At 37.2% G+C, this 18,989-nt stretch overlaps 7 protein-coding genes across 7 annotated transcripts; 2 read left to right on the forward strand and 5 right to left on the reverse strand.

The window, feature by feature from the left end:
• Positions 1–80: 80 nt before the first annotated feature.
• Positions 81–1,082, reverse strand: LOC106452696 (40S ribosomal protein S17-3). The gene is made up of 2 exons (XM_013894866.3): positions 955–1,082; positions 81–665 (listed from the first exon to the last, which is right to left on the reverse strand). Exon 2 carries the CDS (start codon positions 636–638, stop codon positions 219–221), a length of 420 nt encoding a protein of 139 aa, XP_013750320.1. The 5' UTR covers positions 639–665; positions 955–1,082; the 3' UTR covers positions 81–218.
• A 77-nt stretch (positions 1,083–1,159) lies between these two features.
• LOC106373951 (transcription factor MYBS1-like) lies at positions 1,160–2,723 on the forward strand. Its single transcript, XM_013814062.3, has 2 exons — positions 1,160–1,684; positions 2,292–2,723. The coding sequence occupies exons 1-2, from the start codon at positions 1,389–1,391 to the stop codon at positions 2,557–2,559; spliced, it is 564 nt and encodes a 187-aa protein (XP_013669516.2). The 5' UTR covers positions 1,160–1,388; the 3' UTR covers positions 2,560–2,723.
• A 404-nt stretch (positions 2,724–3,127) lies between these two features.
• LOC106375194 lies at positions 3,128–5,411 on the reverse strand. Its single transcript, XM_013815058.3, has one exon. It carries the CDS (start codon positions 3,974–3,976, stop codon positions 3,128–3,130), a length of 849 nt encoding a protein of 282 aa, XP_013670512.1. The 5' UTR covers positions 3,977–5,411.
• A 159-nt stretch (positions 5,412–5,570) lies between these two features.
• LOC106377144 (copper transport protein ATX1) lies at positions 5,571–6,608 on the forward strand. The gene is made up of 3 exons (XM_013817324.3): positions 5,571–5,718; positions 6,099–6,174; positions 6,337–6,608. The coding sequence occupies exons 1-3, from the start codon at positions 5,710–5,712 to the stop codon at positions 6,480–6,482; spliced, it is 231 nt and encodes a 76-aa protein (XP_013672778.1). The 5' UTR covers positions 5,571–5,709; the 3' UTR covers positions 6,483–6,608.
• A 139-nt stretch (positions 6,609–6,747) lies between these two features.
• On the reverse strand, positions 6,748–8,854 carry LOC106377143 (protein APEM9). Its single transcript, XM_013817322.3, has 6 exons — positions 8,602–8,854; positions 8,284–8,442; positions 8,057–8,134; positions 7,526–7,799; positions 7,153–7,451; positions 6,748–7,064 (listed from the first exon to the last, which is right to left on the reverse strand). The coding sequence occupies exons 1-6, from the start codon at positions 8,646–8,648 to the stop codon at positions 6,944–6,946; spliced, it is 978 nt and encodes a 325-aa protein (XP_013672776.1). The 5' UTR covers positions 8,649–8,854; the 3' UTR covers positions 6,748–6,943.
• A 1,008-nt stretch (positions 8,855–9,862) lies between these two features.
• LOC106377145 (cytochrome P450 77A4-like) lies at positions 9,863–11,694 on the reverse strand. The gene has a single exon (XM_013817325.3). It carries the CDS (start codon positions 11,553–11,555, stop codon positions 10,005–10,007), a length of 1,551 nt encoding a protein of 516 aa, XP_013672779.1. The 5' UTR covers positions 11,556–11,694; the 3' UTR covers positions 9,863–10,004.
• Positions 11,695–13,292: 1,598 nt separating this feature from the next.
• On the reverse strand, positions 13,293–15,095 carry LOC106373952 (putative F-box/kelch-repeat protein At1g32430). The gene has a single exon (XM_048759284.1). It carries the CDS (start codon positions 14,866–14,868, stop codon positions 13,597–13,599), a length of 1,272 nt encoding a protein of 423 aa, XP_048615241.1. The 5' UTR covers positions 14,869–15,095; the 3' UTR covers positions 13,293–13,596.
• Between the last annotated feature and the right edge of the window lie 3,894 nt (positions 15,096–18,989).

The following is an 18,989-nucleotide window of genomic DNA, read 5'->3' on the forward strand; positions in this document are numbered from 1 at the left end:
CCACTTTGACACTTATGCCCCTGACTCATCATCGTATTTACAGTTTGGCTATGAGCTAATAATAATAGTTATACAAAATATGATTTAATTCGATATATTAAAACAAAGTGAGAGCTCGTAAATTTTTAATCTCGAATCCATGGAAACAACGTTGAATTAATCCATAAACACTCCAAAAAACAAAACAAAACTCATTTGTTAGATTCAAAAAAATGCCTTTAGAATCTTCTTCCACCACGGCCAAACGTATTGCTCGGTACCACGGCTGCTTGTGTCTCCACTTGAGAAAACCCGGAAACATCAGACATCCCCAATGAAGCAAGCATCTCTAGCGTCTCTTTATCCACCTTAACGTCATCCGTTTTAATCGCCGACTCGTCGGGGACAAAGTCCATTCTCCGTTCGCGCTCCTCCTCTTGCAGCTTGAGCGAGATCCCGCGGACTGGACCCTTTTGGATACGTTTCATCAAGTGTGTGGAGAATCCAGCGATCTTGTTCCGTAGTCTTTTCGACGGGATGATCGCGACTTCCTCCAAGATCTTCTTGTTCGTGTGGAAGTCTAGTGTCATCCTTGAGTAGTACTTCTCTATCACCTGACGTGATGATTTCTTCACGGTTTTGGTACGAACACGACCCATCTTTCACCACACTTTTTTTTACTTAAACTGCAACAAATTAAGTTAAATATTTGAGAATGCGAACAAGAACGACAACAAACTATGGTGACGAATTCAGACATTAAGTTGATAAATCAAACAGAATCTACAAGTTTCTTGTGATTCAAGATATATATCCACATTCAGGTAAATAATACAATCTAGAGAACACAAGCAACTCAAAAGAGATCATTCAAAATGCTATACGTGGACTTCTTTATACATTTTCATGTGTGCAACGAATCTAAGCGAAATATAACGCACCAATGACGTACATTTTAAGTAAAGGAGAATGTACCTGTACGGCCTGGCCGGAGCTGGGGAGCTGGGGAGAAGATGAAGCGGCGGTAAATGCAGAAGATGAGCAAAAGGACGGAGCTGTCGAAAATTTTTATGTTTAAATATAAGAATCTTGCTAGGGTTTCTTAGGCCCATTTGTTGATCAAACGTTTTTGACAAAGCCCATTTAATCAGCAAAATTTACTAAAAAGGGCTTTACCGTTACTAAATGGACAACAATTGAGTTTTATTCTCACCTAAACCCAACATGACAAATTTTTTATCATCAGGGGTTAAATACTATTTAAAATAAAACTCGGGGCTACTTTATAAATTAAAGTAAACACGAGGGTGAATCTTGCGATTTTCCCTATTGTTTTTCTCTATAATAAATCGCATATAAAGAAGGAAAGAAGGCTCGAGATACCTGGCAGGTTACCTTTGTTGCTTTCTATGATGGCTTGGTGGGAGCAGTGGGGGAGGGACGAAGACAAAATGTTCGAGGAAGCGCTGGTGCTCACGGAGAACGTTCCTAACAGGTTTGAGGCTATCGCCAGCTATCTTGAGATGCCGCTCGAGGTTGTGAAGCACTACTACGACGCTTTGGTACGCGACGTTGAACTTATCGAATCGGATCGCTATGGTACTATCGATCATCAAGATCACGCAGATGGAATCCTCTCACCCGAGACTAAACACATGGAGAAAGATAACAAGAGAGGAAGACCGTGGACAGCGAAGGAGCACGGGTTAGTCTTTAAGACTCATGAACTATGGTTTTCGTTTCATTTGGGTCAAGAACGAGTTTAGCGTTACTTCTGCTCGTCGTGATGGTTTAGAGTTTTCGTTTCTTGGTTAGGTCAAGAACGACTTTATGGTTAACTTTTGCTCGTAGTGATGGTTTAGAGTTTTCGTTTCTTGTTTAGGCCAAGAACGACTTTAGTGTTACTGTTAGGGAGCGTATTAATTAACAATTTTAACTTTTGCTCGTCGTGATGGTTTAGGTTTTGTTGAGTTTAAGGGAAAGTATATAAACTAAACTGGTGATTTTTTTTTATTTTTTGGCAAAACGTGGTGATTTTTTTTATTTTTTATTTAAAAATCTTTTGCTCGTCGTGATGGTTTAGGTTTTGTTGAGTTTAAGGGAAAAGTATATAAACTAAACTGGTGATTTTTTTTTATTTTTTTACAACACTAAATTACGGGTGATGAACTGTTAGATTTTTATATTGCTTAGGTAATCACTTGAAGGCTCTCTTCTCTTATTTATTACGTTTTATACGATTTTCTAAGAGCATCTTGATTTTTAACAAACTTGGCTAAAGGGTTTTGCCTAATATCTGATGATATTTTCAGAGACTTTCTGAAAGGATTAGACGAGTTTGGGAGAGGAGATTGGAAGAGTGTATCGAGAGAGTATGTGAAGACAAGGTCTGCAAAGCAAGTCGCAAGCCATGCACAAAAGTATTTCCAGAGGCAAGACATGGAGAATCATGCAAAGAAGCGCTCCAGTATCAATGACATGACTTTGGCTGATGTTAATGATGCTGATGATGTACCCGCCCCTCGATCCGACTCGGAAGCTACGATGGACCCGGCACATTTTGGTCAGCAGACGCCTTAGTTCTAGCTATCATTAGTCCCCCGACGAGGTTTTGGGCATTACATGATGATATATAAAGATGATGACGAGAGTTTTAGTTGACAAACTTGTTAATTGATTGGGTTTTTGTTCTTGTTTTTTTCACACTTAAAAAAAAAATGTAATAGGAATCATAATATGTTTTTTTTTTTTGAAAATAAATCATAATATGTTTGGCCTTGTATACTTTTGTCTTACTTGGATTTACGAACGCACATTGTCTTGTTCATGCTTAATGCTTGTAGAAAAATCTGAATGTTGAAATATAGGATCAAAAACACCTTCGAATGGGTGCAGTCTCATGTTCTAGGCTCTATTAATTATCAATTATTATCAATTATAAAATGACGTCTCTTTTGATAACTAGTCAAGAGTTCTGAAGTAATCCAGAAAACGGTGGTTGTTTTTCTTTGAACGCACTATAGATACGATTCTATAAAAATAGTAAAGTGAAGACTTTATTGAAGATAATAATATGATTATACAAAAGAGTAGTAGTAGTTCACACTAACTAAATGATCAATGATCAGATTATATGTGAAAGGCACGTTTAGTCAACCATTTGACTTCTCAATGAATCTTTGACCTTACTACCTTTTCCTTTCTTATAGCCTTTGGAATCTTCAGATTTCATTTTTCTATACTTAGAGCTCTTGAGTAATAGGATCTCATCGTTATTCCCCTCTATGGATCCTTCCGATATTTCAACGCTTATCTGATCATGGTCCATGTCGTTCTTCCTATAAGGCTTTTCATGATTTTCGGATCGATCGAAACAATGATTACTAGAACCTTCAACATGTTCAATCCAATCAAGATAATCCTTTTTAGAAGTAAAATCAGAAGGGTTCTTAGTTGATTCTTCTGATTGGTCTACTTCACCGCTTCTTTTAGGAGTAACGTCTTCACATTGAGATTTCTGACCGTTTCTGCTAGATCCTTCGAGCTGGTCCACACGGTCACGAGCACCTTTCTTAATTGAACCTTCAGCATTGTCCATGCGATCACGACCCCTAATCAAATCTTCAAGATGATCCATATGTCCGTTTCTAACCGAACCTTCAAGCTGATCTTTATCACCACGGTTCATGTTCCTAACCGAACCTTCAAGCTGGTCGTCCTTGCTAACCGAGCGTTCAGACCTTTGGGATTGTTCTTGATCGTCCACGTGGATATTCTTTTTTGTTTTCTCTCTTAGCATCAGCTTACGATGCATGGACTCCATAATCTTTTTAACTTTAGGTGTCTCCTTCGTTTCATTATTTTCCTCATTTTCCGGCGAGTGATTTTCCTGGAAAAGCTCTCCACCGTCCTCCGACTTCATAGACCCCTCTTGCCAGAGCCGGCTCTTGTGGAGCTTCGCGTACTTAGACGACAACTTTTTGGTCATTTTCTTCATTTTCTTTTGATCCCAATAAGTAATATAAGATTTGTAAAGTTTTTGTTTTCAATCACTTGGAAACTTTATAAACTTTATATAGGGTAATGAAAGTTAGGACTACAGAAGAAAAAGTTATTTATAAAGTTACAAAATTCCCAAAAGAAGTAATTTGTTTTGCTTATTTGCTCTAATGTTTACAAGATTGCTAATTATAAAACGCGGTTTTAACTTTTAGACAGCACAGATAACAAACCATCAAGGCTAAGATTTAGCACTAGTTTAATTACAACAACAGCAAAAACACGCTCCTACGTGCCATTTTTACCAGAATTTAAAGATTTTATTGGCAGCTACCAAAACTTACAAATCAAGATAAAGTGGTTTCTCCTATTTATAGAATTTCGAAGGTCATTTTTTTAATGAATATGCCTATGCATATATAATGTGTAAATTAATTCTGCCAATATCATGTACATATAAGTTGTTTTTATGTTGCATGAATAAATCTTGAAGCTATATATAAAGTTATAAATCTGGTTACAAGATATGCATTCGGCTACAACGTGTATATGTTCTTCTCCATATATAAGCCATGCTTGTTGCCATCTCCACCGCACTTTTCACGATGATGCTACTGCCCTTGCCTGTGATTACGGTATTGCTACTAGTTTGCCTCCCCACCGCGCTCTTTCTGATGCTTCAAACAGTCAACACCCTATTCTCAAGAAGATGATTTCGTCTACATATGGAAACAGCCTCTTCAAACGGCATCAAGCCTTGGTTCTAACTTTATCGTTTTACACAAATGCTTTGTTGCCATATTTCATGATGCACCCCTTATCTATTGCGAGTGCCCTAGAAAAACATATATATTGCAAAATATGTATCGTGCCAAGCATGGACATAGCTATGAATTATTGGTGAAGAACCCACAAATTTTTAAGAGCTAATATATATATAAAAATAATAAAGTCTTCAAATTGTTAAATTTCACTTTTATTAACACTCCTACTAAATTGTCTATAATCCTCAAAAACTACCATATATCTACCTTTTAGTGTAGTTTTGGATTTATTTCCTCATAGAAGTATTGTTTCTTCCTTGTATTAACAATACTATCAGTGTATCACTCTCTTATTATGGTCGCTACGATATATAAACTGATCATGGTGGAATAACCAAAGTTCAATCAAACCACACAATCATAGTTAATTGAATAAAAGACTATATATCACTCTCACTATTTACAGTTATAACACTTGAATTAAAAAGTCATTCAAATACATGTTTTAGAAGAAAGCAAATAATTCAAAAATACATTGTTGTATTTTCAATGCATTTCCAATAGTTCTAAACTTCAAAAAATTAATTGCGTTTACTAAATTATTATTAGTTTAAAATGATTGAAGATAAATAACCACAAAAAATACAGATGAATAATTAATTTTTTTTTTTGGACACATAATAATTAAAATTTAATATGTTGTTTTACTGTGTGTGAAAATTTTAAAATATAAATTTTGAAACAAACGAAGTATTTGGATAGACTTCAGTCAATAAATGAAAATAAAATAAAAAATAATATTTTTTTTGTCATCGACCAATCATGTCACAATCATACCTGCCCAAGGGACAAGGCTATATATCCTTTCAAAACATTACTCGCGTCGACTCTATCACTTCAATCTTTATCTCGCTCTCTATCGTACAAGCTTTCACCGTGGTTTAAGTTTCTGTGAGAGATCGAAGCTATGTCTCAGGTATTTCAATCGGGATTTCAACTCTCTTCTTAGAATTCCATTTACGTGATCTGGGTCACCGTAAAGACTGTTACTTTATCGCAATTATCACCGTTTTGGTATTGATAGGGTTTCAAACTTTTCGATCTATCTATAAGATGTGTAGATTATTCGTTTCTGTAACAACGAATCTCTCTGGTTGCGGTCGATCTATCAACTATAGTTTCAATCGAGTCTATAATATCGCAACCGTTGAGATCTTGATAAGATTATTACTCGCGAGGCAAGACAGTATTCTATATCATTATTAGCTGAAAAGGGTATGGTGTATTCTGATTGGTTATGTGGTGATGTTTGGTACATGTGTTTGAAAGGATTTGCACTTTTGTTTTCTGATGTAGACCGTTGTTCTAAGAGTGGCCATGTCATGCGAAGGATGTGTTGGAGCTGTTAAAAGAGTCCTCGGCAAAATGGAAGGTTTCTATGACTAATCATAACTATTGATGTTTATGTTCTGTCTCTCAAAATGCTTTAAAAACCAATTGTCTTCTCATCCCATTTGTCCTTCCCATACATATAGATTCCACGAAAAGATTCTCAACAATCTCGTGTTTTGTTTTAACCTCTTTTGCTTGGCAGGCGTGGAGTCATTTGATGTGGATATAAAGGAGCAAAAGGTGACAGTGAAAGGCAATGTGCAGCCGGACGCTGTTTTGCAGACCGTATCAAAAACAGGAAAGAAATCAGCTTTCTGGGACACAGAGGCTGAAACCGCCAAGGCCTAAGGAGAAGCAGAGCATTTCATGTGGCTCTGTTTTTAATAAAAATCTGTATGGGATCCTTCTTTGTTTCTGTGACTTGTGTCTGCGACAACCTTGTTTTAATCATTCAAGTAATGTGGTTTTAAAACACTTCTTTGAATAATTAGGCCTCTCATGCCCCCAAAACATACAATCTTTCATCAAATACAAAAGCTTCTTATAGTTATCGTCAACGATAACCGTTTGGTTATAACACAATGAGTTGGGTTTACGTTAGTTTGAGCCAATGAATGAAAAATATTTGGGACTGCCGCTTTGGTAATTATTATCTTCAGCTTTTATCCAAATAAGAGTAACACAGAATGACATTTTTAACATAACACAGTAACTAAATATAGGGTTGTGATAAAGAATCAAAAGGATGCAGATTTATTTCAATTCAAGATCAGGTCTTTGATCCATCTTCTATGACTGTGGGAACTACCTCAAGTTGTGGTGCTTGGTATTGGTTGAATAGCTGCAAGAGGATTCACTTGGTACGAAAACGCAAGCTTCCAGAAATCTACAATTGCTTTCTTCGTGGACTCCATTTGTCTGCGAATGATCCTAAAACATGAAAGCAAAACACACAGTGTATGCTTTCATCACCATAAGTTCTGATCAAATAAGTATGTTTGCTCAGAAGAATTCTTACCGTATTAAAGCAGCTCGTTTTCTTTGTAAAGCATAGCATATGATTAATCCAACAAGGCTTATAGCAACTTTCCCCCTGGACATGCTGAATCGGGTATTACCAAACTTTAGGCTAAGAGGACGAGACGACCAAGGTTCATGTTGTTTAGAGAGTTTCAGGATATAATCATTCTTTTCATTAGCCAAAGACTTGTTGCTGCTATTCACCACATCGTAAGAAGAGTTTTCCTCTAAAGAAGTAGCCTCTTGAACTTTTGGTGATTTGAGAGAAAGTAAAGAATCCAATCTTCTTAAAAGTCCCTGTAACAGAGATTTGACTTAGTTGGAACACAGTTCATAGACAAAAGACAACTCATGAAAAGATTCAATTGTACCTGTCGTCTTTCCTCAGGCAATGGAGCTTGCTCAACCCATGAAACCGCTAGACCCACGTCGTTTGTGTCTTTTCCAAGAACTCCAAAGGTATACAGCTCCACAACTTCCATGTACTCATCAACATCCAAGAGTATTTTCCCATGGAACACTTTTTCACTTAATCCAGCATCACTTAGGATATAGTGGTTGTCCTTGTAAACCCATAAGCTAAAGAACTCTTCCAGAACCTCACGTACACCGGAGTAGGAACCGTTTGATATTTGAAGACATATTCTAAATGGGGAAAAAAGAAGATAGAAGAGCCATTAAATACACATCTACAATATCATTCTGTGACTTTTGTCTATGTTAAAGTATGCAGAAACAGCAGTATTTAGTTAAGATTCTTTTCTCTGACTCGCCTCTTCGGTTAATGAAATGTTCGTTAATCTCCTAGTTCCGACTCCTATTTACAGAAAGAACCAAGTCTCCTCCTTTTCAAGCATCTTAAGCTGTAATAATATCAGAAAAGAAGAGAACAAGAAGGATACCCAGTGAGAAGAACTTGAACAGGAACAGCTGCAATTTCGCCAAACACTTGTCTTAGCTCATTTACAATCTCACCTGCCCTGCATTTAAAAAAAAAAGTCATTTGTTGTGTAGAAAAACTATCACAGAGCCAAAGAGTTCTAAACTCTGAAAGTATCTTAAAGCATCCAATTCAAAACGGAAGTAAGACAGGAAAATAAATGATTTGTCATCAATCTGAAATATATACCTGCCGAGTCCATGCAAGGATTGGACTAGAACCATGCCAGCAGATTCAAGCATGTCAAGCAACTGATGATCACCAAGAGTTTCAACGTTGCCAAAGATTCCTTTTAGTATGGAGGAAGATAATGAGACTGCCTCTTCATACATAGAGCAGACTAGGTAGCTAACCCAAAAAAAAAATAAACACAAGGGATCAATCAAAGACAAATCTTTATTACTTTCCTCCAGCTTCTGTGTTCAATTGAATCATCATTACTCTCCTGGAAAGTTTCTGAAAGAAAAAAAAAAAAAAAAAAGGATCCATCGATTTACAGAAGATTACCTCTCAGAACGTTCGATTTCACCCCAAATACCATCAGTGGCCTCCATGTCACAAGTTTTTTCCACTGAGAAAATCTGCAAAATGATCGAGGAGATTGATTATGTTCGTCAATGAGGTAAGGAGATGACGGAGGAGGAGGAGAAGCGAGCAGATAATTATTTAATTTGCTATTGGGCCAAGGTAATGGGCTTCTCCATCACACATAAAAATATAGTTTTTTCATGAACAATTAAAAACATTATCTGCATTCTTGGTTTGTACAGCTTAGCAAAGGATGTATATGTGTATTAAATTGTTTTTTTTTTTCTCTTTCTTGTCGACGTGTGAATTGTAACGATCAAAATCTGAACTAAATTTCGGCGGCTCTTAAACATTCGACTCAATTACGTTTGTGTGAATTGTTACGATCAAAATCTGAACTAAATTTCGGCGGCCATTAAAACATTCGACTTTACCACGTCCCACATGGGTATGTCTTCTCATCTACTTTGTTGACTATCTAGAATGTCGATTACACCTACTTTGTACATCATTCATAACAGTTTTTATGTTACATTCTACTTAGGTCTGGGCATTCGGGTCCTTGGGTTAAGTTCGGGTTGGGTCGTTGCGGATCAGGGTCCTTCAGGTCTAAGAGTTTAGGATCCGATAGGGTAATTTGAAATTTTCGGTTCAGGATCGGTTCAGGTATTTCCGGGTCCGGATCGGGTTGAGTCTTACATAGTTGGACCTAATAGGGTAATTAGAGTTTGTCGATTCATATTCGGTTCGGTTACGGATCGGGTTCTGTTCGGGTCATGTCGAGTCCAACCCAAAAAAATACCTAAAACACACAGAAAATATCTGAAAATATTTTAATACTAAAAAAATATAAGAAAATTTATCTAAAATCTAATCCAAAGAGATGAAAAATATCAAAAATTTTATCTAATTATCCCAATTATATTTTTGAAAAATCTAAATTTTTATCTGAAACCTAAAACCATACCCAAAAACTAAAATTTGAAACTTAAAAAAATACACATAATACCAAAAATAAATTGAAACATCCATATATACCTAATATATACTAGAAGTTTCAGATTTTCCGGTGCCCCACTCGAGTCTCGGGTTCGGGTCGGATCGGATCCTTCACAACAAGACCCAATAGAGTAAAAAAGACGGGGTCAGTTTCAGATTGGCTCGAAATTTTTTGGTTCGGATCTTCGGATCCAGATAAAACACCTAGGCCTGATTCTACTGATAGCCGGCTCTAAGCGTCTAACGTTACAAAAGAAATAATTTATTGATTTGTTTGAGGACAAAAAGTAATATTTTACTAGAATTCACAAAAACACCCGAATTTCTTTTTTTAAAGTATAGGTTCCTTTAATATAGCACACATCGTTTTCATAATAGTAAATTTAAACCCTTGGTTTAACCATGGCTCTCAACGGTTTCATCATAACCACCGTGAACTCCAATTTTCCCGCGAAATCAATCTCGCTTCCCGCCGGATACGCGCTCCATTCAAACTCCTGTACCATCTTCGCAAGCATCAAGTGCACGTGTACGGTCGCCATCGATAAACCGGGGCAGATCCGACGGCCTACACCGAACGGCATCATCTTCACTCCGGTTACCCCGGTTATATCCGCATCCTCTTTACCCGAAACAAACCGGTCCGGATCGAATTTCTTCGGGTTAGACCAAATCTTCGGATCTTCGTTTATTCCCGGGAGATAGAACTCGACGTTGATTCCGGCGGGAACATCGTACCCGGCTACCGTCGTCGGCTCCGTCACCGTGTGAGTCAGCGTGAAGTACGTCGGTGGATGTTTCCGGAGAATCTCCTTGACGAAGGCTTGTAGAAACACCATTTTCTCCACGTCTTTTTCCTCAACCGCACGATCCCCCACCGTCGATTTAATCTCATCGTAGAGACGAGATTGAATCTCAGGATTCGCGATCAGCTGCGCGATTCCCCACTCTATCGCAGTCCCCGTCGTATCCGTCCCGCCGTTGAGAAACTCCGAACATAACGTCACGAGCTCTTCGTTAGACGGCGTCGTTTTACGCCCTTCGATTTTTAAGTCGAAGAGCGTATCTAAGTAGGAGAAAGACGTCGCCGTTTTGTCCGTTCCCGGATTCCGAAGCGCTCTCCGTCGTCTCTCGATGAACCCGACGACGAGCTCGACCTGCTCGCGGCGAACCTCGAGAGCTCGTCTCCTCTCCTTGGAGTAAAACGGAGCAAGGATCGGGAGGTAATCGTCCAGCCGCGGATCGATCGTGATCAACACCTTCTTCATCATCGCATCCATTTTTAAAATCGATTCCTCGTCCATTTCGATTCCGAAACACATCTCTAACAGAATACAAAACGCAGCGAATCTCGCGTTTCGTAGGACCCAGACGAGTCCGTTATTTTCACCGGCCTCTGATTTGATCCTGTCCGCGAGCTTATCCATGGCGGATCGTCTCAGCGACCAGAACTCTTTGAACCGGGTCGAGCTCAGCATGTTCTGCACCATGTTACGTCTGAGTGATCGCCACACGGGGCCGTACACGGAAGCGTTGACTGTGAAAGTGTTGGAGCTGAAGATTGTCCGTGTTGGATTCTCTTTGGGCCGGGTCGCGAACATGGGCCCACGCTGAATTAGAACATCGTGGGCCAGAGTCGCGTCGGAGATGATGATCATGGTTCGGCTCCCCATCCTCAGCGTGTAGATGGGACCGTACTTCTCCCTCAGATCATCGGCGTACTCGTAGAACTGCTTCCCGGAGCGCGCGAATTGGAAGAGGTTTCCGACTACGGGCCAGCCGGGAGGACCCGGAGGGAGGTTCACGCGCTTAGAGTTAGAACTCTTGCGCGTGAGGAACAGTATAACGAAAGCTGATACGAGAGTGCTGATGATAGTGAAGAAGAGTGAAGGAGAGATGTTGAAGGAAGTGAGAGGAAACGAAAGGAGAGACATTTTTTAAGCGCACTCTGTTTTTTTTTTCGCTGAGCTTTGTAGCTATGGAGGATGTAGAATGAGTGGGAGAGAAGAGGAAGAAGAAGGTATAAAAACAGAGTAGAGCATGAGAATTTAGGTGAGGAGAATTGAAAGGAGTCATACTCTTTTCGGTTAAGTTATTGCAGTTTAATACGAGAAGTACGATGAAATAGGTTTGTCTCTTTCTTACATCATCGCTAGTAGTTTCTTGTTTTTTTACGTAGCCCAGGCCCATTTGCGTTTTGATTACGTAGAAAAGCATAGTAACAGCAGGAATAATAGAGGCTTACTAACCACTGTTTGCGTTTTGGTCTATGATTCTTTTTGGTTAAATGAATAAGAGCATGTTTATATGTTCATTACAGATCTATTATGTCGGGTCTCTTAACGTGATATAAGATACGGTCTCTTAGCTTTTAACTAAAAAAACTAAGAGACGTCTCTTATATTTCTTATTTAAGAGACGTCTCTTAGTTTTTTTAGTTAAAAGCTAAGAGATTGTATCTTATATTACGCTAAGAGACTATATCTTATATTACGCTAAGAGACCCAACCTAACAGTTGGGTTAAAAAGCGAGTTCATACATACAATTTCTCATCTAAACCGATTTTATTCTTCTTGAACTGCATATTCTTTTTCAAATTCATGTAAAAGAATCTAAATGTACAACATTCCATACAATTTCTGCAGTCTGCACATGAACAATCAGACAAGGTCCATTATTACCGAAATAATAGATTCATTAACTAAAGGTTGACTTCTTGAATAGTTATATGTCGGCAACTCTAATGATCATCTTTCGCCACTGAAGAAGACACACTTACGGCTCAAAAACGTTCTTGAATGCATAGAAGACTTTTACCGCTATGAGTACTAAGAGGAGTTGTTTTATTCATATTTCCATCTTCGGCTGTTCTGTTACGAGACTAGAGATGAGTTATTGTTTGAAAATAATCTGAGAAGAAATGAAGCGAGAGCATGTTTATTACAGGTCTTTTATGTTGAGTTTTTAGCGTAATATAAGATCGGTCTCTTAGCTTTTAACTAAAAAAGTTAAGAGATGTCTCTTAAATAAGAGATATAAGAGACGTCGTTTAGTTTTTTTAGTTAAAAGTTAAGAGACCGTATCTTATATCACGCTAAGAACCCCAACCTAAGAGACGTGCAATAAACATGCTCTGAGAAGGTAAACATGCTCTGAGAAGGTAAACATGGGTGACTTGTCTTTATAAAATAGTATGTTCCGAGATATATGTTCATTGGTTCTTCCTCAGAAATGAAAACACTAAGTTTTAGCCGGGACTTTCAAAATATCTGTGCGACAAACATAGTTTTCAATACTGAGAATAGACCGACGATCTGTATCATGTTTTCTGAGCTTCTTCTGACAACGTCCTGTAGTTGGTAATTTTTGAGAAACTTCTGATGATTCTGTGATGAAGTTCATTGCCGGTTTCTCCTCGAAAATTGTTTGATTCTTGATACATTTTAAAGACAAAACCCCAATGATTTCCCGAGAAGCTCCAGAGATATACTGAGAACACCTTTGTTCTCGGAAATATATGTCTTCCCGGGAAGATTCCGACAAACATTTCCGAGATACTGCCGAGAAAACCAGGTGATCGGAATATTCCGACGAAGTTTTATGAGAAATTACCGACGAGCACTTCCCGGAAAATTGTCAACAAATCGTCAATACCATTCTGACGACTTGTGTTCTCGGTAAATATTTTCGGAGTTCATGAAGTTTTCTTGTAGTGATGTGATAGTAATCAATTGAATTAGAAAAAAAAAAAAGGAAAAATAACAATGTGGGATGTAATGAATATCGACACAATCATCTCAAAACCATTTAAGCGTCCAACACAAGTGAAAGCTAACAAAATCCCGAATAAAACTCAGAACCCTAGACTTAAACTGACTGAGACCACTAAACATTCAATCTAAGCCTGTTCTTTTTTTTTTTTTTTTTTTTTTTTTTGGAACAGTCTAAGCCTGTTCTAAACAATTAAAAATAACTTATTTTGCTAAAAAGCAACTTAAGCTTCCCAAACAACCAAACAAAAAACATAACGGAAGAAATATTAACACGTAATTCTGCTTTTTCTTCTTTTCTTTGTGTTCTCTTTGACATCCAGGAACCATGACCAAACTGGGAAAACAGGTACAATGCAAAGGCCAAAGATCCACTACAGAATCCAATCGGGTTTTACTGATTATCTTGCTTTCCCCAACAACATAGATCCAAGCCCGGCCATCTACATCGCAAGAACACACGACCAGGCTTTTACCATCCCATTTATCCTCAATGAAGTAACTGGGCTGATGGTAGGATTGTGTCTGTACTAAATACGGCAAGTCAGGGATTGACACTTCCATGAAACTCATCCATTTCACATCTCTACTATGCCCATTATCAATCTTGTCCTTGGCCACCCAAATCTGAATCTTCTTTGTTACATGGCACTGCTTTAACAACGAAAACCGATCTCCCCTAAAAACCCTAAGGACAAGAGCATCGCTATGATCGTTCTCCACACACGGTAGACCACAAAAGTTGAGGTATTTTCCGCTCCCAAAATCGAAGCTTACTACTAAGAGCAACGAGGGATGACTCAGGCAATAAGCAACCCAATACAAATTTCCATTCAACGATACACCTCTTGTCGAGTGCATAATGAACACATTTTGAGGCCGTGTTTCACCTTTTACTTCTTTCAACACTCGTTTCCACTTATCGGTGGCAAGGTCATGGATTCTCCATGCACTGGTAGAGCTTCTTATATTATTTAGATAAAACGCAAGGGTTTTATAAACAATTTTCTTACCTATCCTATTACCATCATACCCTATGCCACGAAATTCTAAACTAGTTTGACTAACCTCGGCCTTGATGCATCTATTTTGTCCTGACCACGGGTTACAAACCACAGCTCCTTCTTTCGTGCCACATAGCAAGAGCCCATTGCAATCGACCAAGTCATTAGGTTTCTGATTGTTTAAACCGGGAATATCTAAGGTTAACTCACTCACCTCTATCTCGGGGTTCAGGCTTACCGAATAAACCTTGGCTTTAGTCAATAAAATGAATCGAAACGTCAACTTGTGGTTGTTGATGAAAGTATTGTCGTCGAAGAGAGCGTTCCATCGTTTGCAAACCGTTCTGAATCGGACAACTGGTTTGGGAGGGACACGAGAGAGGATCTCTTCTACTAACTCCCATGGAAGCTTCTCTTTGTTTTCCATTATAGGGTTTTTGTTGTGTTTCATTAGTCGCTGCAGCCTTTTCATATTGACGATTCTTAAAGAAAAATATTTCTTGTTTTCTTTTACATCAAATCCAGAGTTTACGAAATAATATTTTGGTATATATTAACATTAGATGGTTTTTTTGCCAAAACTAACCCACAACTTGATTTTAACCCCAAACCTATACCCAAACTTGAATCAAATGCAAAACTAATCTAAAAGCCTAGTGAAATTACATCTCAGCCCCTTGTGACCAAACAAAAAACAGAAGCCATTTTTACGAATATAGCCCTAGTAAATCGTCTGAGTCGTCTGAGATGTTGGAAGTCGTCTGGACGACTGAAGTGTAAGTCGTCTGGTACCGGTTTATTTTAAAAATAATTTATAAATCTTGTAAAAAAATATTTTGATGCGTGAAAAATAAAAATCAAGTAATTATAAACAGTTTTAAGTGATATAAATTAAGATATGATAAAATTGATTTGTTTTGAAGATAGATGAGTGGAAGTAGTGAATCATGAAATACTTTGGTTTAGGAGTTTGGCAAACATATGTTGTAGTATTGTATGTATTGTTAGGGTTAGATTTTGGAAAACTAAAATGTTTTTTTCAAAAATTAGTTTTCACCTATATGTGTTTATTTATGTGTATAGTAAACACTTTTCAAGTTTGATTTGATTTTATGAAGTCTTTAATTAGATAATTAAATTTAGGGGTTATGTTTAGGGTGTGGACGACTTATATTTCAGTCGTCTGTTGAATAATTTACTCGGACGACGTATATTTCAGTCGTCCACATCGTACCGAACCTTTAATTTTACCAATGTACGTTTTAACCTAACCGGATCATTTTACTCGGACGACTTACATTTCAGTCGTCTGGTGAAGAAATTAAAACAGACGACTTACATGTAAGTCGTCCAAATATTCCCGCCTAAATTTTTTTTAAAAAATTATTTTCCCGCTTAAATAATTTAAACCAGACGACTTACTTGTAAGTCGTCTGGAAAGTCTTCTATTTTAGTTTCCCGCTAAAAATATTTAATTTCCCGCTAAAAATATTAAACTCTTCTGGACGACTTACATGTAAGTCGTCTGTTTTAATTTCTTCACCAGACGACTGAAATGTAAGTCGTCCAGGAAGTCGTCTGAGTCAAAAATATTTAACCTAATTGGATTTTTTGTCTCCCTATATAAAGAAAAATTTACACATTCTCTCTCCTCCTCTCAAATGGCTGCAACAAAAATGTAATGTTCATCATTCTAAAACTCTCCAACCTCTCTCTAATCTCTTTGACTTGAAAACACCAAACTTTATATGAATTTTTCAGTTTTGTCTCATGTATTTCTTACTAATCTATCTCTTTTGCAGGTTTTTAATCAAATGGTACTCATCTTCCACTAATTTAAAGGTAAATCTATTAATTTTAGATATGTATTTTTGTGTGTTCTATAAATGTAGATTTATCTAATCTTCCACTCATTTTCTCTATTTTTAAGTCATTTGAACGTTTTTGGATATGCAGGTCTTTCAGATCTGGATTTGATATGTTGGTTTTTCAGATCTGGAAGACTTTTTGGACGACTTACCTGTTAGTCGTCTGGAAGTCGTCTGGACTTCTTGGAAGTCTTCTGACAAAGTCGTCTGGACTTCCAGGAAGTCGTCTGGACTTCCAGGAAGTCGTCTGGACTTCCAGGAAGTCGTCTGGACTTCATGGAAGTCTTCTGACGAAGTCTCCCTTTCATAATAGATCTGAGCGTTTTGGTAAGTTCTTATGTCTGATTTTTCTTCATTTGGTAACTTCTTGTTGTATAAAGTTCTTACTTTTTTCCGAAACTAAAACTCTCCAAACCCACTCTAATCTCTTTGACTTGAAAACACCAAACTTTATATGAATTTTCCAGTTTTGTCTCATGTCTTTCTTACTAATCTATCTTTTTTGCAGGTTTTTAATTAGATGGTACTCATCTTCCACTAATTTAAAGGTAGATCTATTATTTTTAGATATATATTTTTGTGTGTTCTGTAAAGGTAGATTTATCTAATCTTTCACTCATTTTTTCTGTTTTTAAGCCATTTGAACGTTTTTGGATATGCAGGTTTTTCAGATCTGGATTTAATATGCAGGTTTTTCAGATCTGGAAGACTTCTGGGACGACTTACCTGTTAGTCGTCTGGAAGTCGTCTGGAAGTCGTCTGGACTTCTTGGAAGTCTTCTGACAAAGTCGTCTGAACTTCATGTAAAGTCGTCTGGACTTCCTGTAAAGTCGTCTCAAAGTCGTCTGAACTTCCTAAAAGTCTTCTGACAAAGTCGTCTGAAATTCCTGGAAGTCGTCTGGACTTCTTAGAAGTCGTCTGGACTTCTTAAAAGCCGTGTGGTCTTGTCTACTCAAGTGGAATCCAAGCTTGTCTTTGTAGAGGAATGATCTATAATAGTTTTGTTTGTGGTTTGTTTTGTGAATTGCATGTCTACTCTTTTAGTTGTGAATTTTTTGTAAAATCAGTAATAATGTTTTCCAAGATGTATTAAATGTGCTAACAATGTGTTTACACATTTACAAATCAATGAAATAATAGACTTCAGTAGCCTTTTTCTTATCTTTGGATCTCTCATATGCAATAATAAACTCCAATGGCCTTTTTCTCATCTTAATAAACAAGAATGTTGGTAGCTTTATATTGATACAACATTTTAAGAAGCATTTTAACCCTTCTTCCAACTCATAACAATAGTCATCATTATTGTCTATAACAATAATACTTAAGAGATGGAAACAAACAATAGTAACTAGTCAAAGCATATCATATTTTATTATAAGTTTGCGTTGAAAAACTTAGTCAAATTTAGTAAAACTAAGGGAGAGAACATATTTTGTAAATATGAGTTTTACATATCTTGAAGTTACTTATCACTCTTAAAAATACAAGTTATTCAAAAACTAACGTAGAAGACTTAAAAACTAGCGGAGAAGACGCGGACGACTTCAATCTAAGTTGTCCAGACGACTAAACTATACGTCGTCTGGTCAACGCAGAGGTTATTTTTGCAATTGACTTTGAAATCTGTTATTTCGGACGACTGAAAAATAAGTCGTCTACTATTGTTTGGCTAAAAAAAAACTCCAAAAAAGCTAGACGACTTACATTTCAGTCGTCATAGGTTAGTTTTGCATTTGACTGGATTATTTCAGAAGTTTGACTTTTCTGGACGACTTACATTTCAGTCGTCTAGTGAAAATTAAAATAATAATATTTTTTTAAAAGTAGACGACTTACAGTTAAGTCGTCATAGGTTAGTTTTGCAATTGAAAAAAAAACTTCAAGATTTAATTATATACAGACGACTTATAATTCAGTCGTCCACGAGACGACTGAAATGTAAGTCGTCCAGGATTTACGAGGTTTGACCAGAATCTCGGAAAAAAATCCTGGACGACTTACAAGTAAGTCGTCTCGTGGACGACTGAATTATAAGTCGTCTGTGTATAATTAAATTTTGAAGTTTTTTTTTTCAATTGCAAAACTAACCTATGACGACTTAACTGTAAGTCGTCTACTTTTAAAAAAATATTATTATTTTAATTTTCGCCAGACGACTGAAATGTAAGTCGTCTGGGGAAGTCAAACTTCTGAAATTATCCAGTCAAATGCAAAACTAACCTATGACGACTGAAATGTAAGTCGTCTAGGTTCTTTGGAAATTTTTTTGAAACCAAACAAAAACAGACGACTTAACTTTCAGTCGTCTCAGGTTACAGATTTCAAAGTCAATTGCAAAAATAACCTTTGCGTTGACCAGACGACTTCCAGGTAAGTTGTCTACAGCCAGACGACTTCCCAAGTAAGTCGTCTGACGAACAGATCTGGAAAAAAACTCGATGTCATACCTTAAATTGGTGAGATAAGTTCCTTAGCATACATAAGGCTTCTCCAAGCACACAGAATCACAAACGAAAGTAATCCACCCAGAATCGTTAGCTTCTATGACTCTATGAACCATAAAAAATTTAGAATCAAAATCTTGGTTTTTTTTAGCTCATTGTGGAGAGAAAGTAAGAGATATGTTGTGTTTAGTTCACAAGAATGGAAAAAGAAGAAGGGTAAATCGATTTTGGGAGCATTAAGAGCTTCAAATTGGTTGTTCATGGTGGTTGTGGTATTG

Source organism: Brassica napus, chromosome C5 (assembly GCF_020379485.1).
Source record: "Brassica napus cultivar Da-Ae chromosome C5, Da-Ae, whole genome shotgun sequence".
NCBI lineage: Eukaryota > Viridiplantae > Streptophyta > Magnoliopsida > Brassicales > Brassicaceae > Brassica > Brassica napus.

Coding starts and splice junctions, on each gene's coding strand:
- LOC106375194 (XM_013815058.3), bottom strand. CDS start 3,976: ATGAAGAAAATGACCAAAAAGTTGTCGTCTAAGTACGCGAAGCTCCAC.
- LOC106373951 (XM_013814062.3), top strand. CDS start 1,389: ATGATGGCTTGGTGGGAGCAGTGGGGGAGGGACGAAGACAAAATGTTC. Junction 1,685..2,291: donor TGGACAGCGAAGGAGCACGG/GTTAGTCTTTAA, acceptor TGATATTTTCAG/AGACTTTCTGAAAGGATTAG.
- LOC106377145 (XM_013817325.3), bottom strand. CDS start 11,555: ATGTCTCTCCTTTCGTTTCCTCTCACTTCCTTCAACATCTCTCCTTCA.
- LOC106377144 (XM_013817324.3), top strand. Junction 6,175..6,336: donor AGTCCTCGGCAAAATGGAAG/GTTTCTATGACT, acceptor TTTGCTTGGCAG/GCGTGGAGTCATTTGATGTG.
- LOC106373952 (XM_048759284.1), bottom strand. CDS start 14,868: ATGAAAAGGCTGCAGCGACTAATGAAACACAACAAAAACCCTATAATG.
- LOC106452696 (XM_013894866.3), bottom strand. CDS start 638: ATGGGTCGTGTTCGTACCAAAACCGTGAAGAAATCATCACGTCAGGTG.
- LOC106377143 (XM_013817322.3), bottom strand. CDS start 8,648: ATGGAGGCCACTGATGGTATTTGGGGTGAAATCGAACGTTCTGAGAG. Junction 8,443..8,601: donor GAAATCGAACGTTCTGAGAG/GTAATCTTCTGT, acceptor TTTTTGGGTTAG/CTACCTAGTCTGCTCTATGT. Junction 7,800..8,056: donor GTTCAAGTTCTTCTCACTGG/GTATCCTTCTTG, acceptor TTCCCCATTTAG/AATATGTCTTCAAATATCAA.